The sequence below is a fragment of the Anser brachyrhynchus genome, assembly GCF_964034855.1.
Source record: "Anser brachyrhynchus genome assembly, chromosome: 6".
In the NCBI taxonomy this organism is placed as follows: Eukaryota; Metazoa; Chordata; class Aves; order Anseriformes; family Anatidae; genus Anser; species Anser brachyrhynchus.
Genome location: NC_137700.1, coordinates 10,216,126 through 10,231,682, shown reverse-complemented (window position 1 = coordinate 10,231,682; position 15,557 = coordinate 10,216,126). Strand labels below are relative to the sequence as shown.

The window sequence follows — 15,557 nt, the reverse complement described above, 5'->3', positions numbered from 1 at the left end:
TTAGAAAGCGGTTACTTTACCATCTGAGAAAAAAGGCCTGTCCCTCCTTTTTTTTTTTTAACCATTTACTGCCAACAGCAAAAGCACATGACCCAATAATAATGTCTAAGGAGAGATTATGCATTACATCTGAATTATCTACTGAAATACCTAACCATCATAAATTATTTCTAATTCCAGGTAGATCAGCAGAATTCAGGTGTTCAAGCTCAAGTTTTCAAGAGTTTCAAAACTTTACACTTGCCGCTTTTATTTTCATCTCTTCCCAGTAGCTGTAACATGCTGCTACCCTAGGCAAGAATGTGTTTGGAGGCAGTACAAAGAACAAGAGCTTTCCTCTACTGTCAGAAGTACTTGCAATATCTTTAGTGTTCCCTGTAGACAAACATTTAATGGTGTATATGATATATATGTTAAAGAACATCATTCACCTGTCCCAGAAAGCTGAGTTGTGTCAGTGCTGAGGTTTGTAGCAGGAGAAAGGGGCTAAGTCTACGCACCTCAGTTTTATACCAGGCTCTTCATTCTGGTTTACGTGAAAGAAAAAGGCAGCTGGTGTGTATGTATGTTCAAATGTGACTTCTGCATTTTCTGTCTGTTTCCTGACTACACTGTCACTATGCTGCAGTCACCACAGACAGTAATTACAGACTCGCTTTGATATGCATTTGATATGCAGTCCCTCAGGGTCTGCACAAATGCAAGCGTTTTGGCATCAGTGGATTGGAGGAGCATAAATGACTTCTGACTATGTACCTCCCTATAGCCATGCTATTGCTGCCGCCAGGGAAATGGGGATTTTCCATGAAGTTCTGCTGGCCAAAGAAAAGACATTGTTTCAGGGTTTACTATTTGTTGACTGACTATTTGTTGGCACAGTTTTTGAATTTAAAATTGCATGGAAGAGACCACAGAGAATGAAGCGTGACATCTCTTGCTTGTCCATTTGATAGTGCCTGTGCAAAGATAAGTGTCCTTGTGCAATTTTTGGTACAAGGCTGGAAGAAGTTTGTCCAATAGATAAACGGTGATTATGTCCTAAGTGGATATCATCTCTCAGACTGAACAATAATTAGTTTCTCTTATTCTTAAATCGTTTCAAATGTTTATTTCTTGTTTTTGCAGAATAATGGCTAAAGGTGCTATACCTGAGCTTCCAGAGGCCGGAATAAAATATCACAAGGACTGGGTTTCAAAGGGAAGCTTGTGGTCTAAAATATAGGCAACAGCCAAAGATTATAGACAAAAGTTTTAGGAACTGATAATGAAAAGGAGTTAAATCATATGGATGACTACTTTTTTCAGGGTACAGTTCCCAAACTTTAATTTCCAAACACATTTTAAATATAGAAAATCCAAATATGCTGTAATAGTGGTGTGAATTTATACTTTTACAATGTCAGTCATTGTGGGAATTTAACAAAGTCTGTAGGATTCCTGTCTGAAATCAAATGACTTCAATGATTTGTAAAAAGCTAGAACAAAGGAATGAAAATGCTCAGTGGGCATTACGGACTTTATTTCTACTCATAAAATTTGGTCCTGTTTAACATAATCTAGGTTCTGTTTTTCATTTTATTGATGCAGATAAAAAGAACTGGTTAAATCTATCAATGCAGTGCACACAGAAGGGTGTTGTATTGATACATCAATCAGGATTTTATCACACCCTAATTAGTTGACAGTGCCTGTCACTGAAAGGACACTAACCTGATGTACAATGAGCAGTGTGTATTGTCTAAATAGTGCCTGTTAAAACAGTATTGATTTATATTAATTTTAACCTGCCCTTGACAGACTTTCATTGGTCTATTGCTCTGTCACAGTTAGTAAATAATTTGCTAGTGATTACCTGTCACTAAATAGCTGAATCTTTCCACAAACAAAAGATAGTGTTTTATGATTATTTTTTTAGATAAGGAAGGTGAGTTTCCTTCTAGGAAAGCAAGTTAGTAATAAACCTGTTCTGTCTATAGGAGTGAATATAAGCATCCCTGAAATTCTAATTTAATTTTCTTTGTTTTTAATGGGAATGAATACCTCACTACTAGGGTTCCTCTGGGGCTACACTCAGACCACTGAAGGATTGATTATTCTATATTACAGAATCTTACTGTGGCTAATAATAAAAGTAATAGTTTATAATACACTTTTAATGACAACCTTAATTTATGAGAAACAGGCCATATTCAAGCACTATAAAATTTGCAGAAATGCCTTATGTAAAAATTAACAATATTCTAACTACCAAAGTTGTCAATAGGCTCTATATAGTTGTTTCTAAAATACTGACGTTAGATAAGCAATAGTTTATTATCACATGTATAGCAGCAAACTTCCTCCTAGGAAAAGAGGCACTGGGAAAACCTGTTGCGTGAGGTAAGGCAATATATATAATACACAAGAGTTTATTGTCAGAAGCTTTGAATGAGACTTGACCGAGATGGTGACTAGATGGAAGGTTTGTGATTAATACCTCGTGTTCAAATAAAATTTAATATTCCATTGCCTAAAAACTCCATGTTAATTAATAATAATAAAAAACACCTGCAGGATATCCACCTGCAAACATGTATGAAAATAAATTCTTTATTATGCTTTTCCCCAAAGGTATTGCCCCACCAATTCCACATTAGCCTGTGCCTAACTATTATTAGATATGCACATGCAAATTTTTATTAGATAACTACATGTATCTTTCATCGATACAGCCACAAAGTTGGATTAGAAGGCAAAACTGCACCCACTGAATAAGACACAAACAATCTATGCCTCTTCCCAAATAATTTTTCCAAGTTCAGACTATAGGGTGAATTACAATTAGTTTATGTAAGGAAACAGAAATGAGCATCTGCCTGCAGATCAGATTAAATTAAAGCCATGTTTGTGAGTATATGCAGCATATGAGGCCATTCAGTCAATAAAGCTTCATTCCATCATTATCGTGTTGCCTATAGGCTGCAGCTGGAGGTCTTAACTAGAGTTTCATTTTGTTGGTTGCCATTATGTGTCTACTGAATTAACAATCCACTGAATTAAGCATTGAAAATAAATAAATAAATAAAGCCCTATTGGAAAATATTGCCTTTTTAAGGCAGCCATTCATTATGGACTTGACTTCACTTAGTTTGAGTTCAGGCTGAGGGTATTTTGTTTATAGCTTGCTGCAGGCTTAGTGCTGCATATAGGACTGCTGCATTAGCAGAGTTCCGTCATCTGACACGTATCTGTGACTACGGGTATGTATCCGATCCTTAGCAGCACCATTGACTTGTGAGAGGACATATCAGTGAGGAAACTTATGTCTTCGGACTGGTATTCCAGAGGTTTGTCTATTCTCAGGAATACAACTATAGCATCAGTTAATCACCGATCTTTCCAAAATTGTGACTCCTAAATTTGGGTATTATTATTTCATTATTTGCTAATTTAAGAACATATAGTCCCAAACAGGAAAGGGAATCCTAAGGTCATATTCATTCTGGAACTAAAGGTCACCTTCATAGTGCACACTAGAAAATACAACCTCAGTTAGATATGTGTTGATGAAGTCAGCAAGCAATTAAGGACATGACTCCTACACAACCTCTTCAGCTTACTAGTCACTTAATCATACAAGGTGCTGAGCCTTGTCACCCTGGCCCTAAAACAGATGCTTAATTTTAAACATGTGACTTGGTTACAGAATTCTGTGAGATTACTTGTGCATAAAATTAGACACCTGTTTAAATGCTTTGGTGGATCAAAGCAGGCATGGGCGGCATTTTGCTGGATTGCGCATTAACTGCATCTTATCTCTTCCTCATTTCAGACTCTTTGGTGGATATGAGCTTATGCAGTGGGATGAGTGTGTCCTCTGAGTATGCTGAGATTCAGCATTGCAAAACTTATTGTATTTGCTAATGTTTGATAGTGAAAGCAATCCCGATTTTTTTCTGTTCTAATTTATTTTCTGTTGCATATTTCCTGTTCTTGGCTATTCTGTTCCATACCAATGTGAGAGACAAGTAAGCTAAGCAAATCATCACAAATTCAGCTCTTCCTGAAATCATGTTGAAGCTATTCTCAAAAATAAACACCAGCTTCCTTAATGTGAATATATCCTGGGGAGAACAAAGTGTAAGTGTGACAATAAGCTGCAAATAAATGGAGTGGCTGCTTGTAAACATATGGTGTCTCCTTTATGGTTTTAGTATGCCTGATGTCTGATTTGTCAGAGTTAAGCAGATTTACACCTGGTGGACATTCAATTACCTAGCACTCAGAGGTGTTTTTCACAGTGGATATTTTCAGTACATATTCACTTTTTTTTTTGTTTTGTTTTTTCAAAATTAGCTGACTTTTATGAAAAGAAACAAAATGTTTCTGGTGAACATTTCCACTGGCCTAATCAGAGTAGAGCAACAGCACAGTGCTGCTGCTACCACTTTACTCCCCAAATAATTGTTTTAAATTGCACACCACAGACTTTCGAACCCTACAGTATGTGAAAGCTGGCAGCTGCTTTCAGGAATGATGGGCAGTGTTTCCATGGTAGGGGCTCTGATTCTGCCAGCAGCGTCTCTCTGCAAGTGCCACGTGGCACAGTTGGCTTCTGGACATGACAGAGGGTTGCCCAGTACAAACAAATCATATGTTAAAATGAAATGTCTTTTTCCTTCCTTCCTTTTTAGAATTTCCTTCTTTTTTTTTTTTTTTCCTTAGAAAGGCTGAGAGTCCAAGTCAAATGGTTCCTAGGAGCAATTACATAAAGCTACCTGATCTACGCATGTTCAGTGTGCAAGATATCAAGTAAAATGAATGGAAAATATTAAAAGATGAGACAAGAACCCTTTATTCCTGCAAATTAATTATATTTGTAAAAAGAAGTATTGGTCTTTGTGATTGCTATGGCAATACTTTATTTGTAGCTGGCAGTAACAGCACAGTGGGCAGCTGTCCAAAGGTATGGGAGATGCACCCACCCTACTTGGTGTTTTCATGATGGTAGCACATAGCAGACCTAGATACTTGCTGTATTACTGTAATATTTGCTGTATTCCTCATGCGAATTTTTCTGGGCCTGGATGAAAGCACCAGAGAATGCAGATACTTGTACAAAGAACTGGAGAGCTGCACCCACAAAACAAACCTGCAAAGGGACGCAGAATGAAGTCCTGGCATTGTGCTGATGCTGTTGCAGTGTGATGTTGCCATCCTGATGTGATACGGCATGCTAAAAGCAACCCAAGGCAAAGTTAGAGAATTTTTACCATGCTTACGTGGTGGTTCTTTGCATACCACTTCTTGTAACTCCTGTCTCTGTTGTTCTATCGTTACATTCAGGGCAGGATGAAGGGATGAAGGGTTGGCTTCTTCTCTCTTTCAATGATTTGGACAGACATCAGAGCCCACTCAGAAAAAGGGGAATTAGCAACATAAGAGGGACATTTTAAAGGTCTTTTTCTACGTTGATACATTTTGATGCATTATAATACTGTGCTATTCCTGTATTTCCCTTGATAGTGATTTAGCCTACTTGGGTTTTAACAGTGCTTGCTCCACTTCTGTCTTTAGGGTGTCCCATGTTTGTTGTAACAGGCATTGCCACTGTACCTCTCCCTGCTCATATGGTATCTTAGCACATATGCAGCAATAGAGTTCTATTCCTCTGTATGCAATGCTTGCTCACCAAATTAGATTATTAATTTTGAAAAGGAAAGCTTTATAGGAACTGTTGAAGGAAAAACCAACAACGAAAAAAAAAGCCTGTTCCCCCTATCTGTGGGAGTGAAAAAATGGTGAATTGCAGTCCTTCCTTTCTAGTTTCTGTTCATTGTACCTCTAATTATTGGTGGTGGTAGTGGTGGTTTTTATTTTAGGTGCAGAAGCTATGAAAAATCAAAGCAGAGCTATAGTCAATGATCTTTCAAAAAGAATATTTCCTGATGTCTTTCCGCTTTCTCTTGCCTTGTGATAAAATCCCTGGCTAGAAGGAAAAATCGTAAGTACCAAAAGTAATAAACAGGCTCTGATTCTGAGAAGTCAGGAGTCCTTTCACAGAGGTGGATTGATATTTATTAAATGCACTTGCCAAGCCCAGAAGGTGTAATATAGCTGAAACCATTTCTGCTATCACGTTTTTTCAAATGCTAGCCGTGTCTTCTTAATGTTTAATTATTGCATAAAGAATACTTATTTTCCAGTAAGGGGTCCTGTTGGCAACAAATATCACATCTACCAAATACTGCATGACCAAATACTTCATTTGGTAAGGGAAAATTGAGGACAAGGAAGTATGCTTAGGTCTTGATGTGGGACCCAGCTAATAAACAAAATATATTCAAGAACCCACTTATGAAAAAAAAAAAAAAAAGGAAAGCCAAGTGAAAATATGTTTGCAATACAATACTAATCTGTATTAAAATTCTATTCATATTGTGTGGCTTAATATGAGTAGGGCACTTTCTTTAATATTTTATTTAGCTGGACTGAGTGCAAGGGTTCCAGTATTCTGGAAACGATCGCTCTGAATGATTGGGTGACCCATTAAAACATTCTGCTGAGGTATGTCTTTTGTCCTGCCAGCTGGAGGATTTTGCCAGGGTTAAGTGCCAAAATAGATTTCAATACTGAAGTTTTAACTAATTCAAGGAAATTGTTATGTAATCTCCCTGCCAAGAATAGTGTTCGTGTATACTGCTACAGAGAGATGTGATGAAGCTCAATGTATTCGTATTTGCAAAGTGCTTTGATAAGAAGGTGTTAGAGAGTGCAAATTATGATCATGCTAAATATGTACTTCAGTCTTTGAATGGGCATTGGGTATATGCAGAATAAGCTAAGCAAGACTGTCAATTAGTACTCACTGAAATAGTTTGACTGAATTGTACTAAAAGAACAAATGGTAATCATTTGTCATATACAAATATAGAGCTATATGCAGTCATGCTAGTTTTGTATGCACATTAGTATCACCTCCTGTAAGTATTTCCACTTCAGAGTCTTTTAAACAAGGACAGCAGATCCATGCTTATGTGTGTTTTACATCAGCAGGAGATCCTCCTCGGCATTTCAGAGAGCAAACGTTTTGCATTAAATCACAAATCCCTTAGAATTATCTCATGCTGTTTTTTTTTTCCCGTACCTGTCTGATCACTAGAAATCTGTTATTTTTCACCTGTCTCTCAGGACAAACTAGGAATATTATTAAAGCAATGCTCAGAGTTAATTACGCAGGACATCTGTGGCTATATGTAAAGTCTGGTTGATAACGTGTCTGCAACATTGTGGTTAAGAACAAATGTCCCACTGAGCTCAATAATGCAGATCTAGCCCATTGAGAAGTAAACAATTTTTATTATTATTTTATTGTACTTCCTTGTGTAAGTTATTCCTCTGCCACAACTTCTCGAGTTATATAAAAGCCAACAGTATGTCCTGTTGTGACAACAAAAACATAAAGAAGGAGGTCACAAATAGTAATTATTTAGGCTGGTTAAACTATCACAGAAGGTAACAACAGTGCATCTTATAAGGGATTGTTCAGATAGCAACCCAAAGCCTGATGTTGCGGAGAATAAATAAATACCTCACTGCTGGAATTTGGAAATTTTTACCCTGGAAAAGTAAAAAGTAAAAACCTTAAGCTGTTTTTTCAACATTCATGCTGTACCTTTAATCAAATAGGAAGGTTTAAAATATTATCATTGAAAAAATTGTGGCAAACAAGTTTATGGTATACTGGATTCTCTCAGAGGCTTCTATCCTTTTTTGTAAATTATTATTATTTATTTATTTGTTTATTTTATTTCCCTCAAGACAATAACATGCTAATAACATGCAATTGCTTTCCATCATTTCCCCAGATTGAGCTAGACCAGACGCCTGTCGGTGAAACTGGGGAATGTGTTCAGTCTATGTGTTCAGTCTCTCACATCTCATTTGTTAACAACAACAAAAAATATATATATATTCTTTGTGTAATGTAGTCATCATTTAGGGAACCTGTATATCTTATATGGTTACTGCATCCATGTGTTGTTTGAACCGTCATGACAAATTAAGCCCTGGTGCAATATTGTATCACCAGTAAAGCTGTGCCACTTAATTGCGTGGACTCGTCCGTTTTAATGAAAATTTTGTCATTCTAAGGAATTTCTCTGTCTTCAGTATTTAGTTCAGGGACCCTTGGAAATCCTTACTGTTTTGCTGTTATTGTCTCCTTTCTTTACACAGTGTATGCTATCCTTCTTCTTTAATCATTGTTTTCTTTATGTAAAGCAAAGAAGGTTTTCTCATATAAATACAACTAACAAACAAGCAAACAAAACTACTGTGATTTATACTAGACTCATGAAGGTACAGTTATGCAACTTTTCTTTAGCTTTGTTGTGGTTATTGCAATAAATTAAATTGTTATTGATAATGAGTTATTTTGCAGCTTAATTATATCTGAATAAAATGCAATAGTTTGTTCTTCCTTACCTGTCTGTGTAATTGCTAGCAAGAAGATTGTCCTGTATGCTGAGATCACCGCAGAGTGGAGGTCTTATTTTTTAATTGCAAAGATCCAGGTTGGATGCATATTTTAAATGCTTTCTGTGATATACTGTGCACAGAATATCCACAAGAGGGAACTGTTTTACATTAAGAGGAGCAATTTGCTTGCTGTTAAAATACTCCTTTCTGGAACCAAACCGTCTGGATTTATGTCAAGCTGTGTCCCAGACTATGGTGTATGGTAGCAACAGAAAAATCACAGCTAAACACAGTGCTCATTAAGTTCGGTACATATTATTCAGTCAAACAAATTTTGAGCTCTTGTGTTGAAATATTAAATAGAAAACTAATTTGTTTAAATTTTGTGTTTACCGAGGATAGGTTGTACCAGGAAACATAGTTGGCAATCCTTGTTTGTTCTGAAGGCAATGTAAAAGGCAGGCATTACCACCATAAATGAAGCAGGCAGCTTCAGTGTGCTTTCTCAAACTGCACTTTATAAAAACTCCAATAGAAAGTGGGGCTTTCCTTATTCATGACAGAGCAAACTCAAACGGCACCTGGCTGATACTCACTCAGTTGTCATTTCTGTCTCTACCTATGAATCAGTGGACAAAATACAAAGTCGCTTACTTCATATATGCTTTGTCTTTAGCAGACAACTCATATTAGGCAAGCTCTTCAGAGGCAGTGTGAGTTTCACCAGCTGACATCAATGAGTTTAACTTTGTGTGTGAGTTTCATCATAAATATTTGTAAGATTGAGAGCTGTTTATGTAAATAACAGGAGTTCGTTTATACAGGTAACAGGAAAGATTACTCCCTGGGTATATAGTGTGACATTCATAAACTAGTAACCCAAACCACTGTTTGGTTGTTTTACGAAGGTTTGAGTACCAGAACTTAAGTCAGCTTTTTATAAGTGTTCACAATACATCTCCAATGTTTACATGTTGTGTAAACATATTCAAAGCCAATTATTTTAGAGTACAGTCTATATAGTTCAGTGTACTTGGTTTGCTTTAGTTTGAACTTTCATGTAGGACCATTCTTTGCATTCCTAAATAGTGTCCTATGGGGATGCAATTTTAGAAGTGCCTTGTGCTCTCATTTGTATCTGGAGTGCTCAGGAATCCAATGCGTGAAGTGCTCAGCTGCAATGGTACCCAGGGTCAAATAGTTTTTTAACACATATCTTCTGACTGTATAAAGTGTGCTTCTTGGGAAAAGTAAGACTTTCAGGCTGCAGTCCTCTCTGTCATACCTGCTGGACCCTCTCAGCTAGCAGCAAGAGAAGACACAGGCATATCCTCTGCTTCAGAGGTCCAGCCCTTGCCTGCCAATCGATGACACAGAAGGAACTCCTACATGCAAAAACCTTTCCGAGGATATGCTGTGCTTCTGTTGTTCACTGCCCAGATCTTCCCGAGTGCAAAGGGCTGGGGGTTTCCACCAGCTGTGAGCACCTGGCACTTCTGAAGACCAGGCATCGAGTGGTTGTGTCCTAATGCCCCTGCCCTCGTTCCATGCCTGTTAGCTGATGAACAAACATACCTGCAGGTATGTGTAACAGTTGGGGAAGGGACACTCCTTCAACTCCAGCCCAGAAACCCAGAGCCAATGTCTGTCAGGACCAGGTTCCCTCAAGGTGTGTACCCTGCCACCACGCCACCTGGTCACCTTGGTGGCTTTCCAGCTGTGGGGAGGGCTGGTAAGGACAGGCAGGGGAGGTGGCAGCTCCGTCAGGGGCTGCACGAGACAGCTACAACATGCCACTTCTTTCCAGCCCAACTTGTTTTCTGCATTTAGAAATCCTCTACTTATTCCTACTTACAACAGTCTCCTGGGAGCATGCTGCTTCAGGTGCGCCATGTAATTGAGCATCTGTCTTCCCCTGGGATACAGTAATGTAGTGTTTTCTCACTTGTATATACCTCCATATTACTGCCTAACGCTTTCTCTATGAATCCATGCTTGAAGAAGGAAGCCCCCTCTAGAAGGTGCACACTGGAGCAATATACTATGCTAAACCCACAACGTTAGTCAAATGGTGTTGCAATTACATCGAAAAGTGGAGGTGAGAGGTTTAGATAGACCCATAAAAAGCTCCGAGAACCCATAAAATCTCATTACCGTCACTTAACTAAAAAACAAAAATAAACAGACCCATGGCCGATGCCAAAACAGGGACTACTGCTGGCAAAGGTTAAGAGGTAACTGCTTCATCATGCTGGCTCTGTGCATGAGCAGTGAGTGGATCAGGTGGGGGAATGCCACACACACACTGGCTTTTGTATTTCACCAGGGAAAAGCGACAAGGGGATCTGCACCAGACTGGGTGCAGGCAACCGGTGATCAGATCACGTGCCAAGGGGAGACTTTTTATAAATAAATAAATGATTAATCTCACATTTTACAGTAGATACATGAATAGAAATGCAGGAGACGACTACCCAGATTTTCTTGCTGGATTCTTCCCCCTCTTAGATTTTCTCCCTGCATTCCCTCCCCCCAAGCGTGTCCCTGCAAATCGCTGCTTTAATCCCTAAGGGTTAATTTCAGGAACGTTCTGGCAATGTGCAGCAACTCGCGGCGCGTTCGCCACGTTTCCGCGTGTCAATTCCAGAAATAAATAATAATAATAATAATAAAAAGCCCCGATATGCACGTATTCGTTCCCCGCTCCCTCCAACGCCCGCCCGCAGCAGCATTCTCCCCCCCGTTCCCGCACCCCCGGGCACCTGCTGCTGCAACTCACCCGCCTCCCGCGCCCCCCCCCCCCCCCCTCCGCTGTCGCTCGCCCTCGTCCCCTCTCGCAGCCCCCGGCCCGGCCATGTCGCGGCGGGGGAGCTCCGGGGGGAGCAGCTCGGGGGGGAGCCGGGCTCCGGGGCTGCGTGTGTGTGCGGGGGGAGCAGCGCCGGGGGGGCAGCGCCGGGCGTTCCCCGCGTCACGGCCCCCGCCCCTCCGCGGCTGCGGAGCCCGCCCGGGCCGGGGGGACGCTTCGGAGCGGCAGCATCCCGGGCACCGCCTCGCCCCCCCCGCCAGCCGCCCCGCGAGCCGCCAGCTGCCTCGGCGGCCCCGCGGGGGGCCGGGAGCCCCCCGAAGCCGGAGCCCCCCAGCCTCCATCGCCACCTCCCCCCGGGAGGGAGGGGCGGGAGGCGGCGGCGCCTCTCTCCGCCCGTGGGGGGGCACCGGGGGGAGAGGCAGCCTGCGGCCCGGAGGAAGCTCCCGGAGGATGGGCGAGGAGGAGGAGGCGGCACACGCACGGCTGGGCCAGCGGAGGATGAATTAGGAGCCACAGGAGGCTGCCGCCGGCACCGAGGGGGGAAGACGAGAGGAAGGGGCTGGACTTGGAAGAGGAGGAGGAGGAGGAGGAGGAGGGTGCGCGGGGGGGGGGGGGACTGAGTATCGCTAATAACAAGTTAAAGACTAATAACAATAATAACAGACCACCTCCAGGAAGATCCGCGGCGGAGGCTGAGCGGTCCCCGCGGAGGCCAGCGGGGTTGCAGCGCTGGGTAGCTTGGAGAGACGCTCCGAGGCATCAGTCTGTGGTGGTGGCTGATTTTTTTTTTGGGGGGTGGGCGGGGTGGGGGCCGTGTTTGCGGGAGAAGGAAGGGGTGGGAGTCGGAGGAGCGGACTACCTTTCCATTATTATTTTTATTTTTATTTTTTTGATATTATTTTCGCCGTGCAAGGAGGACGCTCGGAATTCACCGGCCTGTCGGCTCCCGAGAGGGACCCGGGGATTGTTGCGGTCGCTTTTCTTTATTCTTTTTAATTTAATTTTATTATTTTTTTTTTTTTTTGTCGGTCGGTTCGTTTGTTTTGATTTGGCTTTTCGTTGCCGTTATTCTCGTTTTCCTCTTCCCGCTGAGCGGCGGCGGCGGGAGCAATATGGCTGGTGATGGGTTTTTTGGGGGGCGCTGGCGGCGGGAGGAGCTCTCGGAAGCCCCTGCGCGCCGGGCTCGCCGTTAGCTATGGCAAATGGCAGCGGCGGCGGCGGCGGCTCCTACCCGGGCGGCAGCGGCGGCGGCGGCGGCCTTAGAATGAGTAACAATATCAACGCCAACAATCTCAACACAGACTCGTCCTCCTCCCCCGTCAATGTGCCCAAGATGGATGCGCTCATCATCCCGGTGACCATGGAGGTGCCCTGCGATAGCCGCGGACAGCGCATGTGGTGGGCTTTCCTTGCCTCGTCCATGGTCACTTTCTTTGGGGGACTGTTTATCATCCTGCTGTGGAGGACCCTCAAGTACCTGTGGACTGTCTGCTGCCACTGCGGGGTCAAAAGCAAGGTAACTCCCCACCCCTTCCCTCTCCTTCCCTTTGTGCTGCTGGTGCTGGTCTGGTGCGGCCGTGGTGGTGAGGACGAGGAGTACGAGTCCAGCCTTGTATCCCGGGACACCTCGGCGAGGTTGCAGCGCAGGAGGTGCCACAGGGCTGGTGTAGGCTGGCAGCGTGCTGCTCCAGGGGGGTTGCCTGGGGCAATGCGGGGAGTGTGGCTGGGGGGCAAGGCACTGGGTGCAGCCCAGACAGGTGCCCCTCAGCTGCTTCTGCTCCTCACAGCCCTCCCAGGGACGCACACGGGTCTTGGTCCAGTGGCACTGAGGGTGTGCCTGGGGCCAGCTCGCCCACTTGGCAAGGTGCGCACTGGCACGTCGGGACAGGGTGGTTCAGAAGTTGGTGCGCACCCCCTGGGACCGCGTAGGGTGGGAGCGCATTCGTGCCAAGCTAAACTCTTGATTCTCCTACGGTGTGAGAAACTTGGGGAAAATTAAGAAGGTAAACTTGTCACTCAAGTAAATCTTGTCAAAGCTAGTTCCATTCCCTGAGAATCTCTTACATGTCTGTCTCATAAATTAAGTGTAGATATCCAGAGGTGTTCCGTGAATTCCAATGAAAGACGTTAGGTCAGTATTCCTCTAATCCAATTGCAAAATTTTTGAGGCAACCTCTCAACTCTTTCATTTTTTGCACATTACGAGCTGGAAGAAAGTGTGGTACGTGACGTAAGGTCGCCTTCTGGTTTGAAGGAGACCCTTCAAGCCAAGACTAAGAATCCGCTTAGGTCCAGACTTTCATTTTTGTGTAAGACAAATGGGATAGAAAGCGTTAAGACTCTGTATTTGTGAAAGTAGATTTTGACAGACCCCAAAATAGACCAGCAGCTGGAGTTTCTCCCCTTCCCTTTTCACATTTTTTGGATTACAAATGGAATAATATCTGCTTCAGTTATTCCTGGCACACAGACACCCACAAAAACACACACACCTTTTAATATATGGTTGCTAGGTTGCTGGCTTGCTTTGACGTACAGTGAGCTGTCTTCCACTTTCTCCTGTCCCCTCCCCCTAAACAGGCTTGATACGGCGCATAACCCAGCTCCGCAAGGATCTGACACTTAGGGAAACCAGAAACAGAGTTAGAGTGTGAGAAGTTAGGGTAGTTTGTTGGTGCGTTTGTGTTGAGCTAGGTGAGTGTCCAGCTAGGATTGCCTGAAAGAACCCCTCCGTTGTGGCTGGAAGTAGGGCACTGGCGAGGAACTTGGCCTATCTATGGAAGAAGAGTTTGCTAGAGATACGGTATAAATAAAAGCTTTTAACTCAACTTTAAGCTGCAGGAAACCTTCCAGGCATTATCACTTCTCTATAGACATTTTTAAGTTTATTCAAAACCAAGCCTGAACTTTTTCAGATGTATTAGCCAGGTATGATGACAAAGCTCAAATGAATTTGTGATAATAAATGTGTCTTGTAAAAATATCAATTCCTACCACTGTGAAAGACATTTTTTTGAGAATGGAGGAGTAGTTAAGACTTATCCTCTGTATATTACTATCCTTCTAGGTATATTTAGCATTTTCCTCTCTGCATGATGGGACAAATCTGCAAGGGCTATAAGGGATCCTGAAGAAAAAGAAAATCCTACAGGTTATCACCTATTGCTTCTTTCATTGAGTTAACTAAAAGTTAGGGCTGAGAGGCTTCTGCGCAGACTTCCTCTGCATAGTGTCTTGGTGGGTCTCAGTGGTGTGATAGCTGTTGCTGGGACATGGTTAAAGAAGATCATTTATCTCTTAAACAATACAGAAAAGCATATCTAAGTTGTCCTTAAAGTTTCTGAGGCTAAATGTATCCGTTAGCTAAATAACAGATACCGCCAGCGGGTTCCAGCTCTCCCAGTCTGAATGATTTGACAGACGTCAGCTACCTGGGGTAGCAAGATCGGAGCTGATTCCATGCTCGAGACTTGAAGTAGCTAAGTTCATGAGTATCACTCCCTGGGGCAGCAGGATAGAAGGCTCTGCAGGTAGGGGGAGATGACGTCTCTTTTTAGAGCATGCCTGTTACACTTCCAAGGGTTTTCAAGCCTCTGAACAAGAACTTTCAAGGGCTGATCCTACATTCCTTCCACGCTAAAATGGGGAATTGGAGGGAATTCTGTGTGTAAGGAGCCACGAGGTACTGCAGAACACTTTTTAAATTATTTAGGGTATGAAGGCTAACTGAAGGAAAAACTGGAAATGCCGTAAACTTGGCTGTTACCAAACACTCACTTTGTGCTGCATGGTAACTTGGGCAACGGTGCCCAGGTGAGAAATGCAAATGCACACTCATACTCTGTCGACTATATTGGACCTGCTAGCAAAAGCAGTTTTACGAGAAGTAGCTCCTCCTGCTGTGGAACTGAAGAATTTTTCTTCATGGTAGGACCTTTCCTTCCCCATACTGCCTCTTCTGCTACTCTGTGGGTTGTAGGAAAGCTGGATGTCCAACATCCTCTCATCATCTACGTAAAGAGTGGTCCCAGAGAGTGAGCTAAGAGAAGTCTTTTTCATATCTTTTCTTTGGCTTCTTGCTGGATAACTCGTATATTAAAAGGCAGAGGGCACAGAGTTTCTATCCTAACACCTATATCCATGTATGTTATTGCAAGGAACTGCAAAAATCTCATTTTCTTCCTGCTATACTCTAATTTCCACATTGGACTTCTCAGTTTTATCTGTGATGGTCAACTTAACATAGTGGATGTAAGCCTTTTTAATGGCTGCATAGAAGAATTTAGAACAT

The 15,557-nt window shown here is 42.5% G+C and overlaps 2 protein-coding genes across 52 annotated transcripts in view; both read left to right on the top strand.

Moving 5' to 3' along the window:
* The window catches only part of DLG5 (discs large MAGUK scaffold protein 5), a 170,763-nt gene extending 162,300 nt beyond the window's left edge, over positions 1-8,463 (top strand). For 25 of the 34 annotated variants that reach the window (XM_080598304.1, XM_080598303.1, XM_080598301.1 and 22 more), the window contains one exon: positions 181-8,463. The gene's annotated coding sequence lies outside the window, so the exon portion shown is untranslated. The remainder of the gene's footprint in view (positions 1-180) is intronic. The other 9 variants (XM_080598302.1, XM_080598296.1, XM_080598292.1 and 6 more) reach the window with 2 other exon arrangements.
* A 2,975-nt stretch (positions 8,464-11,438) lies between these two features.
* KCNMA1 (potassium calcium-activated channel subfamily M alpha 1) overlaps positions 11,439-15,557 on the top strand; it is a 470,622-nt gene continuing 466,503 nt past the window's right edge. For 6 of the 18 annotated variants that reach the window (XM_080598321.1, XM_080598323.1, XM_080598318.1 and 3 more), the window contains exon 1: positions 12,072-12,782. In XM_080598321.1, the coding sequence (XP_080454447.1) occupies positions 12,462-12,782 (321 nt within the window). In that variant the 5' untranslated portion in view covers positions 12,072-12,461. The other 12 variants (XM_080598324.1, XM_080598325.1, XM_080598315.1 and 9 more) reach the window with 8 other exon arrangements.